General features: G+C 42.7%; 1 protein-coding gene across 1 annotated transcript in view; it reads right to left on the minus strand.

Annotated features, from left to right (window-relative positions):
• The window catches only part of LOC144686980 (voltage-gated delayed rectifier potassium channel KCNH8-like), an 801058-nt gene that overhangs the window by 290894 nt on the left and 483058 nt on the right, over window positions 1-27106 (minus strand). The window contains exon 5 of the mRNA XM_078552818.1: window positions 11883-12013. Coding sequence (XP_078408944.1) covers window positions 11883-12013 — 131 coding nt within the window. The remainder of the gene's footprint in view (window positions 1-11882; window positions 12014-27106) is intronic.

Raw genomic sequence — 27106 nt, forward strand, 5'->3', positions numbered from 1 at the left:
AATTCCAGATTTCCAGCATTCGCAGTATTTTGCTTTTATCTACTCACTTTATGTTGTGCTAGATTTATTTTTTGGGCATTAAACAGCATAAAAATAATGAACATACCACGCTATCCCATTATAGTGGGTTATATAATTTTACTTAAACAAACTAATACTTTTTCCAAAAGCCAGACAACTTTTTCAGTGTCTGGCTCTCTTAACTCACTCCTCACAGACAGACCATGACGAAGCAACCTACTATCATCATCATCGATTGCATAATTCGTTACTGCCTCTATTTATCAAGGTGCTAGAAGTTTGGAGCTCTCTTTCATAAAAGTCAATTGATGCTAAATCAATTCTTAATTTTAAAACTCAGATTGATAGGTTTTTTGTTAGTCAAAGGTACTAGGAATATAATGGACATGATGGGCTGAATGTCTTCCTTCTGTGCTGTACCCATTCTATCATATGAGGCAAAAGTGGGTATATGAAGATAGGTTGCAGGTCAGCCATGATCTCACTGAATGGCAAAACAGGCTTGAGGAGCTACATGGTCTACTCCTCTTCCTAAATTCCTATGATTGTATCTCTCCAACTAATCTATTGCGGCTGCTAGGGATTACACGAATCCTTTTCCCTGCTCCCCCATCCCTTACTACCATGTGTTAGAGACCCCATCATATATGCACCTCCTGTCAGTCAATCATGATACGTGATTGATAGCCCAGGGGACCACATCCAGATGGAATCTGAAGAGGTATAAATGGGGAAGGGGCAATTGGAGTTATACCTTTCCAAACAGGGAGTATTAGAATGGAAATTATTTTTTAATCAGCATAGCATTCAAAGGTAAAGGGACATCACTCTTCAGTTAAAAAGATTCAGGAGAGATTCTTGACACCAGCAAGCTTGCTTCGAGATCTGAGCTGGATCATAGAATAATTATTTTTATTATTCGCTAATGAGGTGTGAGCGATGCTATCAAGGCTACATTAATTGCCTGTCATGTTCAGGAGTCTTTTGACCATTTTCTATATAAATAATTTGTAAAAAGAGTTACTTTGATGTCAGGCCTTTAAAAGCAGCGTCTATTCTCGCAAGTTTAAAAAAGGCACCCAGGTGGTAGGTAAGCTAAACATAAGTTCTTTTTCCCATAAAGTAAATGACAAATCATTCATTAGTTTGTCTGAATAGTTGTAAATATGCCTCATACCATCTTGTTGGAAACCCAGTTGATTTCTCTCTGTCTGTGAAGTGGGAGTTAAGAAAGACAGACTGAAAAGGCAGTCTGGCTTTTAGAAAGAGAAAGCTGCTCAGATAGTGAAAGACAGGAGTCTTGAGGGAAAGAAGGTTCCTCCTTGGGCTGTAGGTCAGAATGCAGGCGAGTTGATCTGTTTAAGTAAAGTGAGATGACACACTGAAATGGGATAGTGTGGTGCATTCATTATTTTTATGTTGGTAGAAGGAGATAAGTTGTAACAATAGACTTAAATGAGTCTGATCATAACTATGCTTATGTGCACATGTCTTTATATGGAATAATGTAGCTTAACATCTTGAAGCAAGCCTCATTACATTTAGTGTTAACTCAGCTCTCTTTCAGGTATAGTTGTAAATAAGTGGATTCTGCTTATCATTACACCCCCTCCAGTTCACTATTATACAAGTAGCAAAGCAATGCCAGTCATCCCCCCAAAGAAAGCAAGAAAGATGCTCTGATTCATTATTGAAGAAAATGGCACCACTGAGCTTGAGTAGGTATCTATGGCAGAATGAAATTTGTAACACCATTACAATTTACCCCGAAAAGATGCTTTTGGGCTGCTGCTAGAATTGCTGCAATCCTTGTGGTGATGACGCTTCCATAGTAGTGTTAGGCACATTGTAATTTTTTTTCCACAAATATAATAGTATTACTGAGAAAAGAGACTTTATGCCCAAATAGACGGTGTTGCCATGAGATCCCTCTAGGCGCAGCTCTCGCAAACATCTTTGGTGGATTCCATGAGAAACATGTTTTGATGGAATGACATCTAACCTTTTACCCCTTGCACATTTCGAATATGTGGATGATACGTTTGCTATATTTAAATCTGCAGCTGCATGTAACAATTTCCTTACATGTCTTAATGGGCTTCATCCTACGCTCAAATTCACCTCTGAAATGGAGCAGTTAAATTAACTCCCTTTCCTTGACGTACTAGTTGAGAAATCTACCAGGGGGCTCTCTGCCATGGTCTACCACAAGCCTACCATCACTGGTCAATACACGCGTTGGGATTCTTACAGTTCCACACGCTATAAGATTGGTCTTATCGGCAACATTGTAAATCAGGCCCAAGCCATTTGCTCACCATGCAAGCTTGATGCTGAAATAGGGTGCATCAAAGGCATCCTGCAGGATAATGGCTACCCCGATCAGATCATTTGGCGTTGTATATCACGCTAATTCATGAACAGCCTAGGGCTGTCACTTTTGGCCCTGAAAAGTGCCCGTTCAACCTCAGATTATTCTGAAAGGGCAAGGTAACTCAAAAATTTGAGCAACAGGTGAAACTAGCTATTTCACACTGCTACTAGGCAATAGCAACACACATGGTGTTCACCACTAACAGGATGCTGCCGTCAAGCCAAAAAAACATTCTGCCTATCACACAAATGAGTAATGTGGCATATGAATTTCAGTGCCAGTGTGATGCTAGGTACATAGGCCATATGTCCCAAAGACTGGTGGGTGGATTGTATCAAACAGCATGTCCCAGCCGCTGTTTGCAATGGGCAAGATACAGACTGTACCAAACTAGCCATACTTGCAAAACTCAAACACAGTGTCCAATATTTGATGTGATTCCATGATTGCACAACATTTGCTACATATATTAATACACAGGGCCCTATTCTTTGCAGACAGAAAGAACATATACACACATTGCACCTGTTTCAGCTAAACAAAATAAGTGACAGCCATTTGCTGACTCATTCCTCAGGGCAACACCTTGACCAATCAGGGTCAAGCTGCCTGCTTTAAATGCTCCATGGCAACACTTCTACTAGTCAGAATCCACTTGCCAACCAATCATCACTGTCTTCATATACTGTACAAATTATTGTTTCCCTTTACATTGGTATTCTTGCGAAGTGTCCTGATGAGTGTAAAGCAAAAAGCTTTGACATGTCTCTTTTTTCAGCAATACTCAAGTTCTGTGCTACCAAATGACTATAAATATAATCGTCTCATACTATCCAAATCCATTACTTTTACATAAGAAAATCTCATTCGAATGCATCATAAAAAGTCCATGTGCCTTCCCCATACAGTGTGTAAGGCTATTCTTTACAAAAATGTAGGCCAAGATTTTCCAGCCCCACACTGGTGGGCGGGACTTTTAATGGCTCTCCAAATTTTCCTGGCCTGCTGCGACGATGCCTGCCAGTGTTGGGGCCAGAAAATCCCGGCAGTAGTCTTGGTTTTATTTGATTGGTGATATTTTAGCATTGCCATTGGCCTCTTTGGTTGATAGCCAAATATTTTTGATGGCATAATTACTGAAGATATTTTTTTTGACTTGTTGGAAAATGGGAAAAGGTTTCACATCAGCGCACAAGAAATTCAACATTGAGGTTCTATGCATTTTCTCCCATTTGACTTACAAAGCAAGATACTGACAGGGAATATTTCCTTTATTTGTTCTTTGCACCAAATCAGAACATTTTTCTGTATTAATTTATAATTCTACTACAAAAGTACATGCAGAAAATCTTCCTGGTGAAACCACACACAAATTCTGTTCATTAATTTGTCATTGTTACAATGTATGTATTTTGAAATTTGCAAGATAGATTTAGCATTAGAATGAATTAATTCCTTTCAACACAGGTCAAATGGGGGGCTGTTAACTCAGTTGGTTAGATGGCTAACATGGATCAGATTAACTCAACAGCACAGGGTTCAACCCCTTTTCTCAGGCCTCCTCTCCTTACGTAACGAGCCACTTAGTCATGATTCAGCAAAGAATCACCAAGGACCTGCCTTCAGGCAGTGAACTCAAGAGGAAGACAGGTCAAATGTTAAAAAAGAAACATATTTTTAGGCAGATTAGATCATGTTGATTTAATAAACTTTTAAAAAATTCATTCATGGGAAGAGGGCATCGCTAACTAGGCCAGCATTTATTGCCCATCCCTAATTGCCACCTTCTCAAGGGCAATTAGGGATGGGCAATAAATACTGGCCTAGCCAACTACACCCCCATCCTGTGAATGAATAAAGAAAAAGTTTATTAAATCCACATGATCTAATTGGTTGGTGGATTGGTAACAATTTTCAACAGCACCTCATAGCCCTCGAGCTCTACGACCAAGAAGGACAAAAGCATATCATGGGAACACCATTATCTCCAAACTCACCTACAAGTCACACATTTCTGACTAGATATATAGTTATTTTTTCATTGTCACAGGGTTAAAATCTTGGAATTTGCTAATTAACACTTTGTGGGAGCACCACTACAACAGCAGTTCAAGGGCAATTAGTGATGGGCATTAAATGCAACCTTGCTGTTGTTGAATATTTAAGAAATAATTATAAAAGATTCTATGTTCTGAAAATCTAAACCAACCCCACAAACAAATGGTTATGTGTAGCATCTGCCGGCCAACATTTCCATTGTGCTGGAGTCACAGAGATTTACGAATACGTAAATATGGGAACACCACCACCTGCAAGTTCCCCTTCAAGTCACAAATCATCCTGACTTGGAAATATATCGCCGTTACTTCACTGTCGCTGGGTCAAAACCCTGGAACTCCTTCCCTCACAGCACTGTGGGTGTACCTACAACATGTGGACCGCAGCAGTTCAAGAAAGCAGCTCACCACCACCTTCTCAAGGACAATTAGGGATGGGTAATAAATGTTGGCCTAGCCAGCGACACCCACATCCCATGAACGAATATATTTTAAAAAATGTCAATATTAGAAATCTTGCTACCAGTGCATTTTGGAAAAACACGAGTGCAGTACTGATGATCTTCCATCCCGAAACCAATGTATGTTGTTTCTGCTGAATTCTGTAACCAACTTATGTGCTAATTGCAAACCTCTTTATCTGATATGAATATTGTATTTTAAAGGTGAAACAAGCAGTAAAAAATTGCATAAATAGTAAAATTAATAATAAAAAGACTACCATTTATGAAGGTTGTTGAGATTTTTTAAGTGCTTTCAAAGAAGCTAGCAGGATAGCTGGACTATACATATGCCTTGCCATTTCTGTCAAAGTTAGCTAACACTTGTTTCAATTTAAAGAAAACCTTAATCCCTTCTGCAGCTCCATAGTGCAGCAGATTTGAAAAAATATCCTCTGGAAAACAAGAAAGTCAGCTGATGATTGGTGTGGGACTTCTACATGATACCACATGAGGGATTTCCTTATGTTTTTCATGGGATTATGATATTGGGCAGGCTACAGCTTTGCATTGTAACATTACCAAATATATTTGCTCACAAACTGGGAATTGTGAGATTGTTCTTGCCTGGATCTCTTGCCAGATTTTGTGTTCCTTTTCCTTACTTTGAAAGCATGCATCACTAAAGAGAAATTAAAAAGAAAATCATGCAGTTAAATTTAAAATACTTAGTGTAAAATGTGGATATCCAATGACATTATAAACATCTAAGCTTCTTGACATTGTTGGAAACCAAAGTAATTTTTCAAGTTTTCACATTTTGCACCGATGGAGCTCAGGTACAGATTGGCCGTGATCTACTGAATAGTGAAACAGGCTCAGGGTAATAAATAGGCTACTCCTATTCCTCGGAAGCATAACATTCAAATTTAAACCTAGGGCTATCTCAGAGCATGTTGACGTAACAATGACTCTCCTGCTAGTTGTCTGCTGCTTGTTATTGTGCCCAATAATATCATGAAGGATAATCTGTGGTCACTTAAATCACAAGAAGTCACAAGGAATGCAGCTTATTCTATCCTATTTTATCTTCAAATGAATCACAAACATATTCAGGATAAACTCTACAAGACTAGATTGGAATGCTGAGGAATGACAGATATCTGAAATGTTCAAAGAACAATTTACGGTGTTGAAAAATGTACTGGTAACACTGTAAGCAGCATTATAACAGTGTATCATTCTTATCAGTGCAGTACCAGTCCTTCCTACTAGAATTTATTAACACAAAGTTGGCAACTTCACTGAAATAGATCAAAAGTGCGCTCAATGCCATGAGTAATAACGCAATTTGTATGAGATTTATTGAGCCGTAACTTCCGACCAGTGTCGGGAAGTGCGGACCTGCACGAATTAGAAGAAATAAATCCCTACTTACCTGGTCTTGAAAATTACATTGACACTTTTGTTTGCCAGAGTTGCTTGGGGCCTGCATCGAAAGACTCCTCGCAGGCCCCAGCAAAGTGTAGCTCCAGCGGATTCAAGGAGGCCACGCCCCCTTTTTTACGGCACTTGCTGCCGTAGAGCAGGTAAGTTTAAAAAGTCAGGGAAATTGACGAGCCGGGGAAGGTACTAAGGTAAGTGGATAGGATTTGGGGAGTGAGGGTGTCCGAGGGGGGGGATGGGTTGGGGCGGTCGGAGGCCTGGTGGGGGGGTAGGGGCGGAAGTCCATGTAGGGGGGGTTCCGAGGTATGGTGGGGGTGGGGTCCAAGGTTCAGGGGTGTTAGTGGGAGTCGGAGGTCTGTGGGATGGTGGGGGGGGTGGTCGGAGGTCTGGCGGGGAGGCAGGGTTTGTGGGGGATCTGAGGTCAAAGTGGATGGGGTAGGTTGGATGTCCGTGGAGAGTAGGGGGGTCCAAGGTTGGGGGCGGAGATCATGCGAAGGTCTGGGGGGTAGGGGTGATGGGGGACTGGAAGTCCATGGGGGGGGAGGGGTTGTTGGAGGTCGGGGGATTGGGGAACGGGAGGTCGGGGTGGGGGATTGGAGGGCGGTGGTGGGGGATCAGGGGTAGGGATTGCCGGGGTTGGGGTTTGGGGTTTGGAGGTTGGGGGAAAGGGGGGGGGGTGTCAGAGGTCGGAGGTGTGGGGTGTGTGGGAGTCCCGTGGCGGGGGGTGGGGGGCTCAGGCATGCTGAGGAGTCCTGTGGGGTCGGTCTGGGTCTTTACAATAACTACTCTGAAGAGGTTTTAATTGTTCTAAGATTTTCTGAGTAACTATTAGTATAATCCGGGCAGAACCTTCTGAATTTTGCGATTTAAACTGCATTTTCGGATGGTTGCCAGTGCAGTGCAATTGTCCAGAGGAATTGTGCATTTCTGGGCAATTGCCGTCCAAACCCTTACCTGGGAACTTCCCAGAGGGATTCATCAGCGCATCTTTGGGATACCCTCCAAATCCGACGCTGGAGAGCTCGGAAGTTACGGGCCATTATCTATGATTTTGAATATGATAAATATTACATGGGTATGTATTGCACCCCTGAATCTATATTCCTAAACTCTGGATAGTATAGGGGAAATACAATTCTGCCGCCAACTACCTTGATGTTACTCAGAGCCAAAGGTTGACGCTTTCTATTTTTAAGATTACTAGCTCAGCGGTTCTCAAACTGAGGCCTAAGGATGACTTGGGGGGGCCATAGATACTTTCCAGAGGGTGTGTGAATTAACGTGAAAGTGCTTACTGAGCAGGGACAGCCTTATGGGTAAGCAAATACCCAGGGTGCCATGGTCAGGGCATAAGACACTGAGCATTTTAGTTAAAAGCCCTGCATGAAATGATATGGTAAATGTTAAGCAAGTCTGCAGCCTCTTGCATTGGTGCAGTCCTTCAAGGAGATGACGCACAAAGCTGGAAAACTAGTCTGAGACTGTCCTTCAACCAGTCTCCCAGTGTTGTGCAGGCCTACTGGCCTACCAGACTCAGTAAATCAAATTCTATTTAAATACATGGGGACCACATTCTGCAATTCCATCCACTTCTCCATGAGAAACAAGGAACATTGGCGTTTATGCAGAATGATTTATGATTGACACTATCAAACATTACAAGAATAGGCGAACTTTGCAGTGAGAAGTGACCATCTCACTAATATTTGAAAAGGAATGCCTGTTTTCTTATAAGCATTGTTAAAACATTTTTCAATGCAGCACTTTCATGTTATGAGTATTATATAGTGTTATAATTTAGGTGAGATGTCTATTTGAAAAAGTGTCATTCAGCCTGAAAGGTTTGACAACCATATCACTAGCCTACAGTTCTAACCCATTAATATACAAGCAGTTGGAAAATTGTGGGGATTGCCAAGTGCACAGGCAGGAAACACTGGCAAAATATCCACTAATGAGCCATACAGATCAGGCATATCCCAGCTTTGATTCCTGATCTTTTGAGTTAAACAATCTGAGCCAGGACAACTCATGGGGAGAGGGAGGTGGGGGGAAATAGTCTGGATTTTCACCTCTGGTTTGCTGTATAATAAATCCTACTGGACATTACGTGTATGGATGCTGAATAAGGGCACAGTCAAGTTTAACTGTGATTTTTTCCACAATCAGCTAGCTTGCTGACATTTATGGTCCAGGATCACACTTGACTAATGGCCACTTAGGCAATGACCATTGCCTGCAAGAATAACATGCACCTTCAGCTAGGTTTTTATGAGCCATGAACCTGACAATTGCTTCTGCAACAGTGGAAAGGAACATTTGCTACTCATTTGGTTGTTGTAAAAGTCAAGGATGCGACGTTTATATTTAACGATTTAAACCTGGATTTTTATGGACTCAACTCTTCTCTTTTCAACCAGTGCATCTTGTGAATCACCGTTCAGTACAAAATCAAATCAAATGCAGGTATAGCTCCCAAAATATCATATTTTAATTAATTACTGTGTTGCCTACCTCCATGACTGCATCACAGCGCTAGACTTTAAAACAAACTGTGTTGCCTACCTCCATGACTGCATCACAGCGCTAGACTTTAAAATGAAATGTGTGCTTGAGTCAACTGGAATCTCCACTAGCTATTTCTGAAAGATAGGGCAGAATTTTGCCCTCGGCATGCGGGCTCAGTGGGGGCAAGCGGGGGCGGTTGGGAAGCCGTCCACTGCCCGCGATCGGACCCGGAAGGTGATTTCAGCGTGAAATGTGAGCGGTAGCGCTCAGCACTGCCTGTGCGGACGGGGGGAGGAGTGCTGGCTAGGCGAGCATGACTTTTGTGCATGCGCGCGAGTGCGTGCTACATAATCTCCCCGAGGCAGCTCTCTGTCTCAGGGAGATGAAGATGGAGATGAAAAAAATAATTAAAAAAATAAAAACGTAATGAAACATGTCCCCTCATGTGACTCTGTCACATGAGCAGGGACATGTTAGTAATGAAAAATTAAACTTTTATTTTATTTTTATTTGCTTTTGGAAACCTCAGCCCGCCTGTGGATGAGGTTTCCAAAAAAGTGCAAAGGCCACTTGGCGTCTTTGCATGCCCACCAACCGTGAGGCTGGATGGGCAGTAAAAAATTTATTTAAATTAACTTCTCAATGGCCTTAATAGGCCTTTTAATTGTCCGTGGCGCACTCCCAACTCTGGCACGCGCCTGCCGACTGAACTAACGCATGAGTGCATGATGAGGTTGGGACGCTTGCCCATCGCGCGTCATTTTACACTTGATTGGGTTGGGCATGCGCCTGCCCGCCGAGTGGAAAAATTTACCCATAATATTCAAACAAGATTGTTACAAGCTGGGATGAATTTTGAGACTTGTGCAGCATTCACAGACTGCATTGATTTTATTGATGGAGTTGGTGATTGCAGCTAATTCACTGCAGGCCAGATCCAGATATTCAGCGGTTTCTCAAGGACAAGAATAGGTCCTCATATACACCGCTGCTTTCTCTCTGCTGCTAAGTATAAGCTGCTGAAGGCCAACAATTATGTGCCAATGACCTTGGGCTCAATTTTCCGCTCAACGGTGGGCGCGCACCTGACACGCTCGAGTGTGAAATAGCGCACGATGATGTCGGGCGAGCGTCTTGACGTCATTGTGCACTCGGGCGATATTTCGGTGGGCGCACACGAAAGTTGGCAGTGTGCTCGTTGACAATTAAGAGGCCAATTAAGGCCATTAAAGTATCAACTAACATGGATTTTTCATTGCTTGTCCAACCTTATGGTTGGTGGGTGGGCGAATCGGCCAGGCGGCATTTGCATTTCTCAGCAAATCTCATCCAAGGGCAGGCTGAGGCTTCTATAATTAAAATAAAAAAATAAGATTCTATGCACAAAATTTTTATAACGTCCACGCACAGGTGACTCATTTCTGATGTGTGGATGTTTTTTCCGGACTTTAAATTCTGTCTTTATTAACTTTAAATTTGTCAGTTCCTGAGGCAGCTCTCTACCTTCGGGGAGCTTTCCATCCGCACTCCCCCAACGCCTGCGCTGACTTCAGCACTTTCCCTCTTCCCGCCTCTACCCCAGCACCGCTGAGCCTTTCAGTGCGCTCTTCACGCTGGTTAGCCATTAATTGTCCAGCCAACGTGAAATCGCGGTCGAGGGCTGATCGCAGGGAAGTGACCCATTCCCTGGCCGCTCTCTGGCCTGCCGATCTCGGCTGCCCTCCGACCTGAAAATTCTATTCCTTATCTTTTTTACAATGTTTGACCGGGAATAGGAGTAGAAGTTTTAATTAATTCTGACAGTTTATTGGATGCATTCTTTGCTTAGCAAGTGAAAAATTAACTTTAAAATAACCCAGGGACTAGTGACAGGTTGACTGGTTTTCAGGTCATCAATTGACACTGAAAAAAGTTACGTAAATAAAACCAATCCAAAGTAAGGAATACTTTTATTAATGTAATATTAACCCTCCTGAACTACAATATACTGTAAAACACAATTTTAAACTAAAAGGAGACTCAAACCAGACTCTTTATCCATCCTATTTTGATAAGTTCTGACCTCATCTAACTTCTTCTGATTATAGGTATCAAGCAATTAGGAATATTCCTCTCATGAGGATATGGTGGTATGTTTAGTCAAAGGCACTGCTGTTTTATGTGACCTGTGGAAGAGGGTATCTGTAGATTAGCACATTTCATGCCCTAGAATAGAAACAAAGGCAGATGGAAGGAGTGAACATTTCTTTCTGTTGAGTGTCAGAGTCCTTACTGAATACAGTGAGAAATGAGCTAGGGCAGTCTGAACCTAGTTCCCAATGAGCATGCACTGAAAGCACGACCATGCTTCTGACCCCTCTATCTCTCCATCTCCCCATGTCCTTAAAATCAACCTCTTTGACCAACCTTGCGGTCATCCTCTCCCCCAATATCTCCTGTAGCTCACTGTTCATTTTGTTTTTTGAGTACACTTATGTGAAGCACCCTGGGATGCAACTGATTTTTTAACTCAATTGATTTTTCTTATGATAAATCAGTGCTAAATTGGCAATGTAACTCAGGAAGGATACAAGGATGGTCGGGAAATGGAATGGGATTACACATTAGCGCAGCATGAGGCAAGCTTCTGAAACTGGGGTTAAATAATGTTAAAAGGGAAAAGCAGAGGAACTTTGACCAATGTTGTTTCTTACGTGATGATGCTCAATGCTGGCAGAGGGCAATAATGGGGAAATATGTTCCAGCATTGATATCTTTCAGCTTCAGCACCAGAAAAGATATATCCCATGTTTAATATTAGCTCATATCAGGACTCACAAACAGCTGATCAAAATTAAGAATGACAAATGTGTTTTTTACCCAGCAGGATATTTTTGCTTGTTATTTTTGTTTTACCCACTACAGGGCATGAATTGATGTTACTCTCTTACATCACACACCGATCACCAAAGACCAAAATTAAAAAGACAATCAACCTATATAATAGAAATGGCTCTGAACCAGCATATCCAGTAATCTCTGGGTTCTTGTACTTGCATTGTTTAGCTTGAGCTTGCTCTTGTCCTGTTTCTGTAAGTGCCCTGACAGGTGGTACAAGACAGCCCTGCTCCTCCTTCTGTTAGCATTGAACCCTGGTGGCCTGGTGTTTTGGTAGATTTCCACATCATCTGCAAGTAACAAGATACACATATTTGCATTAGTTGAAAATTGTAGAAATATACAGAGATATACCTACAGAAATGCATGGAAACAGGGATGACGAACGGGAGTGACAATTATTATTACTGAGACAAGTACAATGTAGCATTTCCCCTTTACTGCACTGGAGAGTCGACCTTGATTTATACACTCAGGATTGGGAATGGGGCTTGAAAGCACACGCTATTGTGCTTTAGTCAGAGCTGGTACACAGTTCCTTACCATACATGTGGAGATTTATAGATAGATATCCTTCTGATATCTACATGGTGTTGAAGTGTACTCACTGTTGTAATGTAGGAATCTGCACACAGCAAGATCTCAAAAATGCAATGCAATAATGACCAGATAATCTGTTTTTGTGATGTTGATTGAGGGATAAATATTGGTCAGGAAACCAGGAATAACTCTTTTTTTTATTTATTTGTTCATGGGTGTCACTGGCTTGTCCAGCAATTATTGCCCATCCATAATTGCTCTTGAGAAGGTGGTGGTGAGCTGCCGTCTTAAACCTTTGCAGTCCATATGTTGCAGGAACATCCATAGTGCTGTTCGGAAGGGAGTTCCAGGATTTTGATCCAGCGACAGTGAAGGAATGGCGATACAGTTCCAAGTCAGGATGGTGTGTGACTTGGAGGGGAACTTGCAGGTCCCATGCCTTTGTCCTTCTAGATGGTAGAGGTCGTGGGTTTGGAAGGTGTTGTCAAAGAAGCATTGGTAAGTTGCTGCAGAGCGTCTTCTAGATGGTACACACTGCTGCCACTGTGTTTCGGCGGTGGAGGGGGTGAACGTTGAAGGTGGGGGGTGGGTGCCAATCAAACAGGCTGCTTTGTCCAAGATGGTGTCAAGCTTCTTGAGTGTTGTTGGAGCTGCACTCATCCAGGCAAGTGGAGAATTCTTCAAGATAGTGCCAGGGGATCTTTTACATCCACCTGACAGGGCGTCAGTTTAATATCTCATCTGAAAGATGTTAAATCCGACAGTGCAGCACTCATGCAATAATGCACTGCAGTGTCAGCCTATTTTTTTGTGCTTAAATGCTAGTGGGGATTGAACCAGAACCTTCTAACAGAAAGGCAAGGGAGCTACCAACTGAACCACAGCTAACACCACAATGTATGCTCCTTTCTCAATGTTTCCAATTATCATTCACTCAAATTTCAGCTGAGGATTCCTTAACTGCAAAAATATGACCAGGATTTAAGCCAGCCTTATTCAAATAATAACTATATAGCTGCCTCTAAATCAGGACCATGTCCTGCAAATAAAGACAGAAAATGCTAGAAATGCTCAGCAGTTCTGGCAGCATTTGTGAACACAGAAAGAATGTTTAGTTTCAGGTCTGTGACTTTTCATCAGATGAAAGATCACAAACTTGAAACATTAATTCTGTTTCTGTCTCCACAGATGCCACCAGGTGTAATGGGCATTTGCAGCATTTTCTGTTTTTAATTCAGATTTTCAGCATCCTCGCTATTTTGCTTTTGTATCTATATCCTTCAATTCTAGGCTACTTTCAGTAAGATCTGTTGGTTTCTGCCCCGGGGTAAACCATGGGCTGGATTTAATGTTCGCAGCAGTGGGTCTGTTCTCTGGCTGAAGAGACGATGGCAACCCAGCCACAGCCATCCTGGGTGACCCAACGTGATTAAAAGCCAATCAGGCACTTACCTAGTCAGCTTTGGGGCTCCCAAGTCCTGCATAGCCGATATCTTGCATCTGAGAGCTGTGGGCCAGAGACTGGCAGCTCATCAGTACCAGCAATGCCACCAGGTGCAGTGGTCACTGCCATTACTGCAGTAATCCCCTAGAGGAGGAGCAGCCATGGAGGCTGCTGAGCCCGGGTAGGTGGGATGGACTTGCCAGAGCCAGCGAGGCAGGGCTGGCTGAGATGGGCAAAGCCGAACAATGTTACAGAAATGGAAATAGGCGGTCTTGGTGATGGCACAAATATAAGGTTGGAAGCCAGCTGATCTCAGGATCAAATGTGACCAAATGGCAATGTTGCCATCAAATCAGCTTTAGATGCTGGTTGAAGCCACAAATCGCATACTCTGCATATTTCTGGCAGATGCTGAAGTTTGCATCCCTCTTGGTCTACAGCTCTACAGGGATGCTTATTGCTCACATACCCCCACCAAACAGGCGTCAGCATGGCTGGCACCTTAACTACGTATGTGGAGCCAAAAGCCACTCAAAGCTTTGAAACACCAGGCATTAAGGTGCTGGTTACTACATGAAGCTTCAGTAAAACCTGATCAGGTTCTTTACAGTTAAGCATTTTTTAAAAATTCAGCAATGCAAACAGTGCAAATACTTTGACTGAGATGAAAGTATTTGCTGAGCTAGTCTGAAAAGCCTCTTTTCAATTACCAGCCAAAAAGTTAGCTGAGCTTTGAATTCTGGACTGACTGTAGTAAGCAGTCTATGTCACACTGGCATTGCATTTAACCCACTCAGTTGCTTTAAATTATTAATTGCAATCACAGTGTTACACTAAAATCTCAAAGAGAATGGTTTGATCATTAGTAATCATTTCACGTTCTTTTGCATCGAAGAAATTATTCCATTTTTCCCACATAGAAGATTTGAGTTAATAAATATTAAAATTCTCATTAAGTAAACGCATCTGAACATTTTAAATGATTAAACAGTTTATCAAATATCAGCTGCCACTTCCCTTAATGGCTCCCACCTAATGCTATGGTTGTTTACTAAATTAACACACGCAACTGAATTAGGAAACCTGATTGGGGCAATGGCAGCATCTACACTAGTATAGTAATTAGTGACTTGTATTAAGAAGCCGAATCCTAGTTTAATCGAATACAACTTCCTTTGGAGCCAATAAATGAGAAATCTCTCAACATCTGTGACTAATAGGTGGAAAGTGGAATTGAAGTGCCCCATGCTCTGAAAAATAGAATTGAAATCCACTGTGCACTATTACATTCATTATTGTTGACACATCAAGGGAAGGCGAGCGATTAAAACATGAAAGGGACATTTATTCTGAGAAAAAAACAGAAGCTGCTGCAAATACACAACAGGTTTGTCAGCACCCGAAAATGAAATAAACAGATTACTGTTTCAGATGGAGATCCAATTCTATTGGAAGGTCTCTATCTTAAACATCACCATTCCTTTATTCAGATTTCAGCTATTTCTTAAATGACTCCTCTATTCCTTCACATTCCCTGAGCAGCCCAGTCTGGCTGTTGACCACTATTGTAAAAAATAATTTCAAGAAGTTAGTTCTAATCTTGTTGAAGTGACACAACTATACATTTCAATGGAAATTGTAAATGTGTTACCTGTTCGCAAGAAATTGAAGAAAGGTTTTCCAAGGCCTGAATTTTACTCTAGGCGGGCACAGGCGATTGGCAGGCCCGTGACTGGTTGGGAAATGGGCCACCTCCCGTGATTGGCCCCTGACTCCGATTTCAGGCTGGCTAGCCAATTAACACCTGGCTAGCGTGAAACGTGTCTTCCCAATGGTTGGGAGGGGCCAGGCAGGGGTGAGAGCCTGTTGGCCGTCAGGTCCAATGGTGACCCGGCAGGTTATTTAAAAACAGCACAGGCAGCTCCTTGAAGGCTGCCGGAGAAGAACAAATTTGCAGCGTTCTGAAGATCGAAGTTTGGCCTCAAGTGTGGCTGGAGGCACCAGGTGGGAGGGCAAGTCGGGTGGGCACTCAGCCCCCCAGTTTTCAGACGAGTGCCTCATGGTCCTCCTGGAGGAGGTGGCTGCCAGGAGGGACACCCTTGTCCCCAGAGATGAAAGTAGGAGGCCACCACACCTGACAAAAAGAGCTTGGGAGGAGGTGGCACCGCAGGTCAGCAAGCACGAGATTGTGCGGCCCACATGGATGCAGGGCTGCAAAAGGTTTAATGACCTGCTGTGCTTGGGAAGGGTGAGTAACATGTTGGCATGAATTAGTGTGTTGAAGTGTTAAGGTCTGGCTGTCCCCCCATGGGGCTCAGCGGTGTTAGAGTCTGAGTGCCAAATGTCAATGATGCTGAAGCTGACCAATGGGGTGAGCCCTGACTGCTTGGACTGAGTGCCTTGCAGTTCGAGGGTCGTGACTCGGATGTGCCCTGTGAGGTGTTCCTCAGCTGGGGTTGGTCAGGCTGCAGTGGTGCCGCAGGTAGACAGTGGACTAATCAATGCTCCTCTGTCCTTTCAGGAGAAGATGTAATGGCCTGAGTATGCTTCACCTTTTTTATTTTTTTGGTGCAGGGTACACCAGTATGTAATGCTGGACGTGAATGGCTCTAAACTTTTTTGCACAGGCACTGAGTGGACTTTGTGTTCAAATGAAAGGTTTATTTCAGACGCCCGGGAAGGAGGTGGCAGCCCTGGCATTAGGTGGAAGCAGATCTTTGGTAGCCTAGCTGAAGGAGCGTTAGATCAAGGCATCCCTGGTGTCCATGCCTCCCTGAAGGATCCAGAGGTCTCCCTCCATGCCCTCAGCGTTCTCCTCACCATGCTCCCCTTCTGACTTACTACTGGATACATCATCTGTGGCCTGTGGAGCTGCCTCAAGATCCTCATCCTCCAGTGGGACCCCCTTGCCAGTTCCAGATTATGGAGAGTGCAGCATGCAGCCACTATCAATGACACAGGCCCTGGGGGCTATATTGTAGTGCTGGGGGGTATTGAATGGTCCAAGCATTGGAAGCGCATCTTTAGAAGACATCTGGTCCTCTCTGTCACTGCCCTTGTGGAGGCAGGACTCCTATTATAACACTGCTTGGCCTCTGTTCTTGGGTGGTGGAGAGGCATCATAAGCCGCCTTTTCAACGATAGTCCTTGTCACCCAATAGCCATCCATCCAGTCAGCTCAGAACAGAGATGAAGCCAGCATGTTCAAATAAGCAACCAGCAGCAAACTATCTCCTAAACTCTTCACTACTCACACTGGCAATGCTGCTGACCCTTTTTATCCTGCCCTTAGATGAGTTTTTGCAAAATGTGGGCTGCCAGCCTGCCTATTTTGCACATGAGATGAGCATGAAATCGCATGGTGTCATGAAGCTATTAATGTATATAACGTTATTGAAAACTATTTTTTTAAAATAGAAGGTTAGTCTGTGGGTGTGTCTTAATTGGATTAAAGCCAGCTAGTCTGGGTGCTTTGATGTATAGTAGTTTTGAGATGTAGGAGAGGTAGAGTGCATTCGCATATTTTTGAATAGAGCATTCAAGAAGTGGGGTGAAATCTGGCACCTACCTAGCAGAGACCAAGCAATATGTTTATATTACTAATAAAATTGGTACTATGAAAGGGGTTTTATCGTTAGAAGAGGTGGAGTTCAAAGGGGCTGGTGGTACAATAAGAATTTACATTCATTGAGTTGTGCTGGGTATAACCAATAGCAGTTTCATGCGTGCAGGGCAGAGGCAATGTAAGATCAAAGTAGCTGTAAGCCTTCAACTATCTCCACAGGAACCAAAGTGAGAGGAACCTCATTTTGAATTTGTAAGGTGAAAATGCTTTCCCTGATGTCTGGTTAAGTCTATGGGTGCTGTTGTCTTAATGGAGGTTAGTTTGGGAATTTGTTGAAAGTTATGATAGTAGTAATTTGTCGCAATGTGTATATGTTTAACTTGTATAAATTAATAAATGTCTAATGTATTTTAATATAAAACCTCTTGAGAACTGATGGTCTGATTCCTGAATTTAGAGCTGTATCTCAAACATATAAAAATAAAATATAGGTTATGACAGTTGTTTAAAGTTTCCCCCTGGGATTTTTAAATAACTCAGCTTTACCTACTGCTGGGTCATATCACATGGGAAATGTAAAATCGGGTTCAACTGGGTTTTTAATGGCCTTAAGTGGCCTCTTAATTAATGGCGGGCGTGGCTCCGACACCTGCGCATGCCCGCTGACCTGAAGATGATGTCAGGATGCTTGCCTGTCGTCTTCATGCGCTATTTTATGCCCCATTGGGTTGGACACATGCCCGCCTGCGATGTGTAAAATTCTGCCCCATGTGTTTTTTTCAGAGGGATAGACTTGCCATTCAACTCAATCATAATTACAGCTTCAAGCGGTCATCTTGGGCTACTATGTAAGAATTCAGTGGTAACAACTATCCTGCCATAAAGAGATATGTTAATCAAATGAAAAAGATCACATATAAAGAATTACTTGTCCTTAGCCCTCCTGAGGACATTTACATGGCAACAAATTGGAAATCAGCAATTTTGAAAAGCATTTCTTAAACACAACAAATTACTTTAATGGTTTCCTATTGAGAGAGTTGCATTATAATGGGCCCTTAAAAAAGAAAGCCATTTGCCCTTTCAAGTCTATACTGTAGATCATGGCTGATCTTCTAACTCAACTCTCCCTTCTCGATATCCCCATGTCCCTTAATTCCCTTAGTGTCCAAAAACCTATCGAGCTGTCTTGAATATACTCAACAGCTGAGCATCGACAGCTCCCTGGGGTAGAGAATTCTAAAGATTCAGAACCCCATGAGTGAAGAAATGTGTCTTCATCATAGTCCTAAATAGTCAACCCCATATTCTGTGACTGTGACCCCCATTTTCTAGATTCCTCAGCCAGAAGAAACATTTTTTTTCACATCTACTCTGTCAAAACCCTTAAGATTATTTAAATGTTTCAATTAAAACACCTCATTCTTCTAAACTCCAGGGAATATAGGCCTAGTCTACTCAATTTCTCCTCATTGGACAATTTTCTCATCCAAGGAACCAGCTGAGTGAAATTGTTGCACTCCCTCTAGGGCAATTATGTCCTTCCTTAGATAAGGAAACCAAAATTGCACACAATACTCCAGATTTGGCCTCATGAATGCCTTGTACAATTATAGTAATTATTCACTTTTGTATTCTAATCCCTTTGTAACACAAGCTAACATACCATTTGCCCTCCTCATTGCTTGGTGTACTTGCATGTTAAGTTTCTGTGATTCATGTAAAAAGACAACCAGGTCCCCCTGAACACACATTTCCCAGCTGTTCATCATTCAAAAGAAAAAAGAATGTTTGACAAAATACTTGCTGTTAGAAGTGATTCCACAATTAGGCAGCACATACTGAACAATTCTGAGTGTGCTAATAGCTACACTAACAACCAATTTAAGCTAATCAGTTGAGCTCGTAATATGGCTCATTTACACTTGCTAGAAGTGACATACATTCATACAAAGGGACCTGTTTTCTGCAAACAAAAGGGCCTTGTGCCTGTGTCAAGCCATATGTCTTTTTTGAATTATCTTAGAGCTTGAGGAACCTATAGTTCCCCATTGCTTTCTCCATGGCAACGCCTTGGCCAATCAGTCGAAACTTGGCATTTGCTTTTGTCCTGATGAGTGCAAGATGAAACATTTTGGCAACATGTATCTCTTTCAGCAATATCCAAGATCTGTACTATAAAGTGAGTGGAGCTTTTTTGAGGATGTATCTAGTAAGGTAGTAAGGTAGATAAAGGGGATCCAGCCGATGTAGTTCATTTTGGATTTCCAAAAATCAGTAAGGTGCCACATAAAAAGTTACTATGTGTGATAGGGGTTCATGGAGTTGGGGGAAATATATTTGCATGATTGGAGGATTGAGTAATGGACAAGAAGCAGAGAATAGGAATAAAGCAGGCATTTTCAAGTTGGCAGTCTGTAACTAGTGGAGTTCCACAAGGAACAGTGCTGGGGCCTCAGTTATTTACAATCTATAATTACTTAGACAGGCTAAGTGAGTGGGCAACAAGGTGGCAGATGGAATACAATGTGCAGAAGTGTGAGGTTATTAATTTTGGTAATAAGAATAGAAAAGCAGAATATTTTTAAAAGGCGTGAAACTTTTAAATGTTGATGTTCAGAGAGACTTAGATGTACTTGTACAAGGAACACAAAAAGTTAGCATGCAGATAATAGCAAGTAATTAGGAAGGCAAATGACATGTTCGCCTTTATTGTAAGGGGTTGTTAATTTACTTTATTTGGTTGACTCTGAAAGAGCTTATTGCAAGGGGGCTGGTGTACAAGAACAAGGAAGTCTTGCTACAATTGTACAGGGTTTTGGAGAGACCACATCCAGAATACTGTGTGCAGTTTTGGTCTCCATATTTAAGGAAGGATATACTTGTACTAAAGGCCAGCAGTGAAGGTTCACTAGATTGGTCTGTGGGATGAGAGGATTTTCCCATAATGAGAGGCTGAGAAAATTGGGTCTATAGTCTCTAGACTTTAGAAGAATGAGCGGTGATCTCATTGCAACATGGGCACAACCTCAGGATAAGGAGTTGATTGTTTAGGACTGAGATTTTTCCTTTCAGAGTGTTATAAATCTTTGGAATTATCTGTCCCCAGAGGGTTGTGAATGCTTCATCATTGTGCAAGGCTGAGATAGACAGATTTTTGGTCTCTCAGGGAACCAAGGAAGATGGGGAGCAGGCAGGAAAGTGGAGTTGAGGCAGAGCATCAGTCAAGATCATATTGAGTGGCAGAGCAGCATTGAGAGGTTGTTTGGCCTAGACCTGCTCCTATTTTTTATGTTCTTATGATTTTTATTTAACAGTAACAATGGGACAAACACTTGAAAGTTAACTGAAAATATTGCATCAAGGGACTGGGAGCGACTTCAGTTTCCTATTAAAGAAATATGGTAAACTGACAATTTGTGTATGATATTTTAATCAGGTTTGAGGGCACAGTTGCAATCATGTGACTGGCGATGTGATGATCTTGTTGTATCATTGATTTCACTCTTGCACCCCCAATGTTTAAACTACAGCAGATCAGTACACTAATAACTCTCGAATAAAAATAAGTTATACTTTATTGTTGTGGAATCCCGCCTGCAGCTAAGCAACCTAACTCTGCTGGCATCCTTCATATTTCTGACATGCCCATCACTAGGATGCAAACAAATTAGAATAATAAGAATGTCATGCCCTTGAATTATTTTGCTGATTGAATGTCATGCTGCCCTTAATTTGTTGAGCACAAATTAAAGCCTGAGCATCAAAATGATCCAGCTTTGAGTTGTAATGGGTCCTCCACTGCTTTCACAATGAACATTTTTGTGCACTACCTATCAGACTGCTCATCTGACTCCCAGGGCTGGATTTTCTATTCATGGTTGAGAACCTGACAGCCAGATCATTTCCAGGTCCTGACCCTGTTCTATGTTAGCATTGGTGATGTGATGCTATTTTAATGTGCAAAGCCCATATTTGGGTCAGAGGCAAACTTAGCACCCAATTAAAGGCATTGGACACTGCCTGAGGATGGCAACTGGCTCTGGAGTGCAATGCTCAAAGGTAGACGGTTGCCATGATGGGGCCTGCTAATGCCCTGTAGATTGGAGCAGGCAGGAGACTAGAAGGCCAATAACATCACGGTACATACAAGTGGCCAAACTATCAATCACATGGTACTTGACACATTCTGCTCAAGCAAAAGCAACTTGGTACCATCACTTGAGCACCTCAGTTTCAATAAGCCTTTTATTTCAACATTAGCAGCATCATCATATCATAGCTCCCGCAGTGTACCCAATGGGTTTCAGTAACATGCACCAGACCATTTGCTCTTCACACTCGCTGCTTTGGAAATCTCGTTCTGACTTTCCCAAGGCCATTAATAAGCTCTTCAAAGTTGGGCCTGCTCCCACCTCCCTTCTGTCGCTTTGAAAATTGTGCCTTCTGAAGGCGTTAGAAGACGGACATGCTATTTGGGAGTGTATTTTTAAAGCACGTCTGCACCTGATCTCGTCCTCATGAGAGGTTGAAAACATGGCCACCAGTCTTGGATCAGTTGCAGTTTTCTCCAGTTTAATATTGGAAAGATTAAAGCCATTGCCTTCGGCTCCCATCACAAACTGTACTCTTGCCACTGTCAAGAACAGATATTAATGTCTATAATGTTATCGTAAATTATTTTTTACATTAGAGTTCTAGCAGGGTCTGTGTCTATGTGTGTGCCTGTGTGTGTCTTAATTGGATTAAAATTAATTGGGTGCTTTGATGTATAGTAGTTTTGAGAGGTTAATTAGGTAAACATAAGGGCGGTAGTAGGTAAAGTGTAAATTTGCATTTGTTAAAAGAAACCATTCAAGACTGTGGGTGAAACCTTGCACCTAGCTAGAAGATGGCAAGCAATGTATTTATCTTTTTCCAGCTTACTAATAAAATTGGTAGGATGAAAGAATGTTATTGTTAGAAGAGGTAAAATTAAAAGCCTAGCGATACAATGAAAAATTTACATTCAAAGAGAAAGATGTGTATCAAGGAGATAGGAGATTGTGTGTAAGGTAGAGGAATTTTAAGATCCAACAAGTGTGAGAAGCCTCCAGCCTTTAAGCCTCAAGTATGTCTGCAAGGATCCAGAGCTGAAAGAAACTGTCCAGGTTGTGCTTTGCCAATTGTCATTAAATCTATGAGTTTTACTGTTGCCTTAATGGGAGTGTAACTGAGAGTCAGATTAATTAGAGGATTTTTGTAGTTATTATAGTAATTTTGTAGATGTATGTATGTGTTTACAATCTTTCTTGTATTAATAAGTGTTTAATTTAGTTTTATAAAAACCTCTTGAGACTTGGTGATCTTATTACTACTGAAATCAAAGCCTGCATCTTAAAACATACAAATTGCAAAAATGGGTTATTAAAGTTGTTTCAAGATTCTCTCTGGGATTTGAACACCTCAGCCTTTACCATCGGCTGTATCATCATACCACCAATACCAACCCCTATCTCAGCCAGTGTCTCAGATTGAACTTGACTTCTTGCAAACAGGGGGAAATGGTGGTATTGCCACTGGACTTGTAACCCAGAGATCCAGGGCAGATGGTGAAATTGGAATTCAGTAACAATCTGGAATTAAAAGTCTAATGATGACCATGAAGCTATTGTCGATTGTCGTAAAAACCCATCTGGTTCACTAATGTCCTTTAGGGAAGAAAATCTGCCATCCTCACCTGGTCTCCAGGTAACTCCAGACCCACAGCAATGTGGTTGACTTTTAACTGCCCTCCTAAATGGCCTAGCAAGCTACTCAGTTGTATCCAACCATTAAAAAGTCTAAAAGGAATGTAACTGGAAGGACCACCTGGCGTCGACCTAGGCACTGGAAACGACAACAGAAAACTCAGCTCTGTTGATCCTGTAAAGTCCTCCTCACTAGCATTTGGGGCTTTTGCCAAAATTGGGAGAGCTGTCTCACGGACTAGTCAAGCAACAGCCTGACATAGTCATACTCACGGAATCATACCTTATAGACAATGTTCCTGACACCACCATCACCATCCCATCGGCAGGACAGACCCAGTAGGGATGGGAGCACAGTGGTATATAGTCAGGTGGGAGTTGCCCTGGGAGTCCTCAACATTGACACCAGACCCCATGAGGCCTCATGGCATCAGGTCAAACATGAGCAAGGAAACCTCCTGCTGATTACCACATACCGCCCTCCCTCAGCTGATGAATCAGTGCTCCTCCATGTTGAACACCACTAGGAGGAAGCACTGAGGATGGCAAGGATGCAGAATGTACTCTGGGTGGAGGACTTCAATGTCCATCACCAAGAGTGGCTCGATAGCACCACTACTAACCAAGCTGGCCAAGTTCTAATGGACAGACCTGACAGGCTGGGTCTGCAGCAGGTGGTGAGGGAACCAACAAGAGGGAAAAACGTACTTGACCTCATGCCAGGAACAGTACCAAGCATACCTAAAAAACGAGGTGTCAACCTGGTGAAGCTACAGCTCAGGAGTTCTTGTCTGCCAAACAGCATAAGCAGCAAGTGATAGAAAGATCCAAGCGATCCCACAACCAACAGATCAAATCTAAGCTCTGCAGTCCTGCCACATCCAGTTGTGAACGGTGGTGGACAATTAAAACGACTCGCTGGAGGAGGAGACTTCACAAATATCCCCATCCCCAGTGATGGGGTGCCCAGCACATCAGTGCAAAAGGTAAGGCTGAAGCATTGCTACAAGTGGCGAGTGGGTGATCCATCTTGGTCTCCTCTGGAGGTCCCCAGCATCACAGATTCAAGTCTTCAACCAATTCTATTCACCCCACATGATATCAAGAAACAGCTGAAGGCACTGGTTACTGCAAAGGCTATGGACCTGACAATATTCCAGCAATAGTACTGAAGACTTGTGCTCCAGAACTTGCCGCGGCCCTAGTCATGCTGTTCCAGTACAGCTACAATACTGACATCTACCCAGGTTGAAAATTGCCCAGGTATGTCTTGTACACAAAAAGCAGGACAAATCCAAACCAGCCAATTACCACCCTATCAATCTACTCTCCATCATCAGTAAAGTAATGAAAGGGGTCATCAACAGTGCTATCAAGCAGCACTTGCTTAGCAATAACCTGCTCACTGACGCTCAGTTTGGGTTCCACCAGGGCCACTCAGCTATTGACCTCATTACAGCCTTGGTTCAAACATGGACAAAAGAGCTGAACACCCGAGGTGAGGTGAGAATGACTGCCTTTGACTTCAAGGCAGCATTTGATCAAGTGTGGCATCAAGGAGCCCTAGCAAACTGGAGTCAATGGGAAAACTCTCTGCTAGTTGGAGTCATACCTAGCTCAAAGGAAGATGGTTGCAGTTGCTGGAGGTTAATCGTCTCAGTTCCAGGACATCATTGCAGGATTTCCTCAGGGTAGTGCCCTAGGCAAAACCATCTTCAGCTGTTTCATCAATGACCTTCCTTCCATCGTAAGGTCAGAAATGGGGATGTTTGATAATGGCTGCATAATGTTCAGCATCATTCGTGGCTCCTCAGATATTGAAACACTCCGTCTCCAAATGCAGCAAGTCCTGTATGATATCTAGGCTTGGGCTGACAAGTGGTAAGTAACATTTGCGCACACAAGTGCCAGGCAATGACCATCTCCAACAAGAGACAATCTGTAGGATTGGAATCACCTCCAGCTGGGAAATTAATGGAACACAATTTCAATCCCATGGACATGTCTTGACCTCGTGATGGAACTATAAATTACAAAAAGGATAAGCTGAACAGTCAGCAGTACAGGGCTGGGCAGAAAGGGGTTAATTTGGACATTAATAATAAAACTGACTCATCAAAAGGGTTTGGACATTGACTGACTGCTATCAGGGAACAATGGTACCAGGGAAATGCCATTACCTGCCTTCAACTAATGCAATCAATAAGTCTGATTACCCAATACAACGGCGCAAAGGATATATCATCAATACAATACATTCAAGGAGTCATGCATCTAAAGTCTGCACCACAGACAATAGTGCTGGAATAGGGTCATTGAAACCCTCATTAACTTTGGAGCCAGGTGCTGTTACTGTGCTGTTACTGTGCCACCTCAAACAGCAGGAGAATTGCTCATACAATGAGAAGTGATAATATTCGTCTGGATACATCTTCTATGGAAAATCCCGTATTGCTTCAGCCAGCAGGAGCTGATGACATTTGTCTGGGCTTTGTGTAGAATCAACTAAATGGACATTGAAACAACAGGAAATATGTTTTGACATGTCTGAGTTAAGTTATAATAAAAGAAGAACAGATCTGAGTATCTGGGCTGCAGTTGGAAGGAGGGTCAGGGCTGGTCACCTTGACTCAGGCCTACATTCTACACCGGACAGACCAGCCGTGTTGGGATTGTAAATTTCAGCCAAATCATAATGCTGAAATCATAGGTCTGAAGGTTTTGTGAAGGTTTGGGGTGAAAACTTGGTGTTTTTTGCTGGTACCTTGTAACTTGTTTCAGCCATATCTTGGTGATATTGGTCTGAGGGCTTTTTCTAAAGGTTTCAGGACAAGACGTGGTGTTTTGCCTGTGTTTTTGTAAGTTTAAACTGAGCCGTGGGGACTTTGTGTGGAGTTAGCATTTTTGTAAGTTTTAACCGAGCCGTGGTGACTTTGTGTCGGGTGCTGGGAATAGGTTGTTTTAAATTTTGGGTTTTGTACTGTGGGGTTGTGGGTTATTCAATAAAGCAATTGTGAATTATCAGAAGAAACTTGTCTCACTGGTCATTCTGTTCAAGCCATGCACTTGTGAATCTGGTGTCACAAACTTGAGTGTGGGGAGGGTCTCTGAGGGAAAAGGGGAACCCCTACAAATCTATCCATCGCCCCATGACATTCAATGGCATTACCATTGCCAAATCCCCCAATATCAACATTCTGGGGGTTACCATTGACCAGAAAGTGAACTGCACTAGCCATATAAATACTGTGGCTAGAAGAGCAGGTCAGAGGCTGGGAATCCTGCTGTGAGTAACTCAACTGCTGACTCCCCAAAGCCTGTCCACCATCTACAAGGCACATATCAGGAGTGTGATGGGATACTCTCCAATGCCTGGATGAGTGCAGCTCCAACAACACTCAAGAATCTCAACAGCATCCAGCCCACTTGACTGGCACCCCATCCACAAACATTCACAGAAGCACTGTAGGAATTCACCAAAGCTCCTTAGACAGCACCTTCCAAACCCATTAGCGCTACCATCTAGAAGGACAAGGGCAGCAGACGCATGAGAACACCACCACCCTCAAGTTCCCCTCCAAGCCACTCATCATTCTGACTTGGAAATATATTGCTGTTCCTTCACTGTCACTGGGTCAAATTCCTGGAACTCCCTCCTTTTCAGCACTGTGCGTGTTCCTACACCACATGGGCTGCAGTGGTTCAAGAAAGCAGCTCACCACCACCTTCTCAAGGGCAATTAGGGATGGGCAGTTAATGCTGGCCTACCCAGCAACACTCACATCCCATGAGTGAATAAAAACTTGTCATTCTATTTGACCTCAAGTTAACTAACGGCCTCCATACCTGGTCCCTCCTATTTCCATCTCTGCAACATTGTCCACCTCAACTCATCCTCTGTTGAAACCCTCAGGCATGTTTTTGTTATCTTCAGACTCAGTATTATTATTAGCTCAAACCGATCATCATTCTCCACTCTCCCTAAACTTCAACTCATCCAAAACTCCACTGCTCAGATCCTGACATTGTTCTGCTTATCCATCTTTCCAGTCCTTGCTAATCTACGTTGGCTCTAGGTCCTACAATGTCTTCAAATTAAAATTCG

Source organism: Cetorhinus maximus, chromosome 11 (assembly GCF_964194155.1).
Source record: "Cetorhinus maximus chromosome 11, sCetMax3.hap1.1, whole genome shotgun sequence".
NCBI classification, from domain to species: domain Eukaryota; kingdom Metazoa; phylum Chordata; class Chondrichthyes; order Lamniformes; family Cetorhinidae; genus Cetorhinus; species Cetorhinus maximus.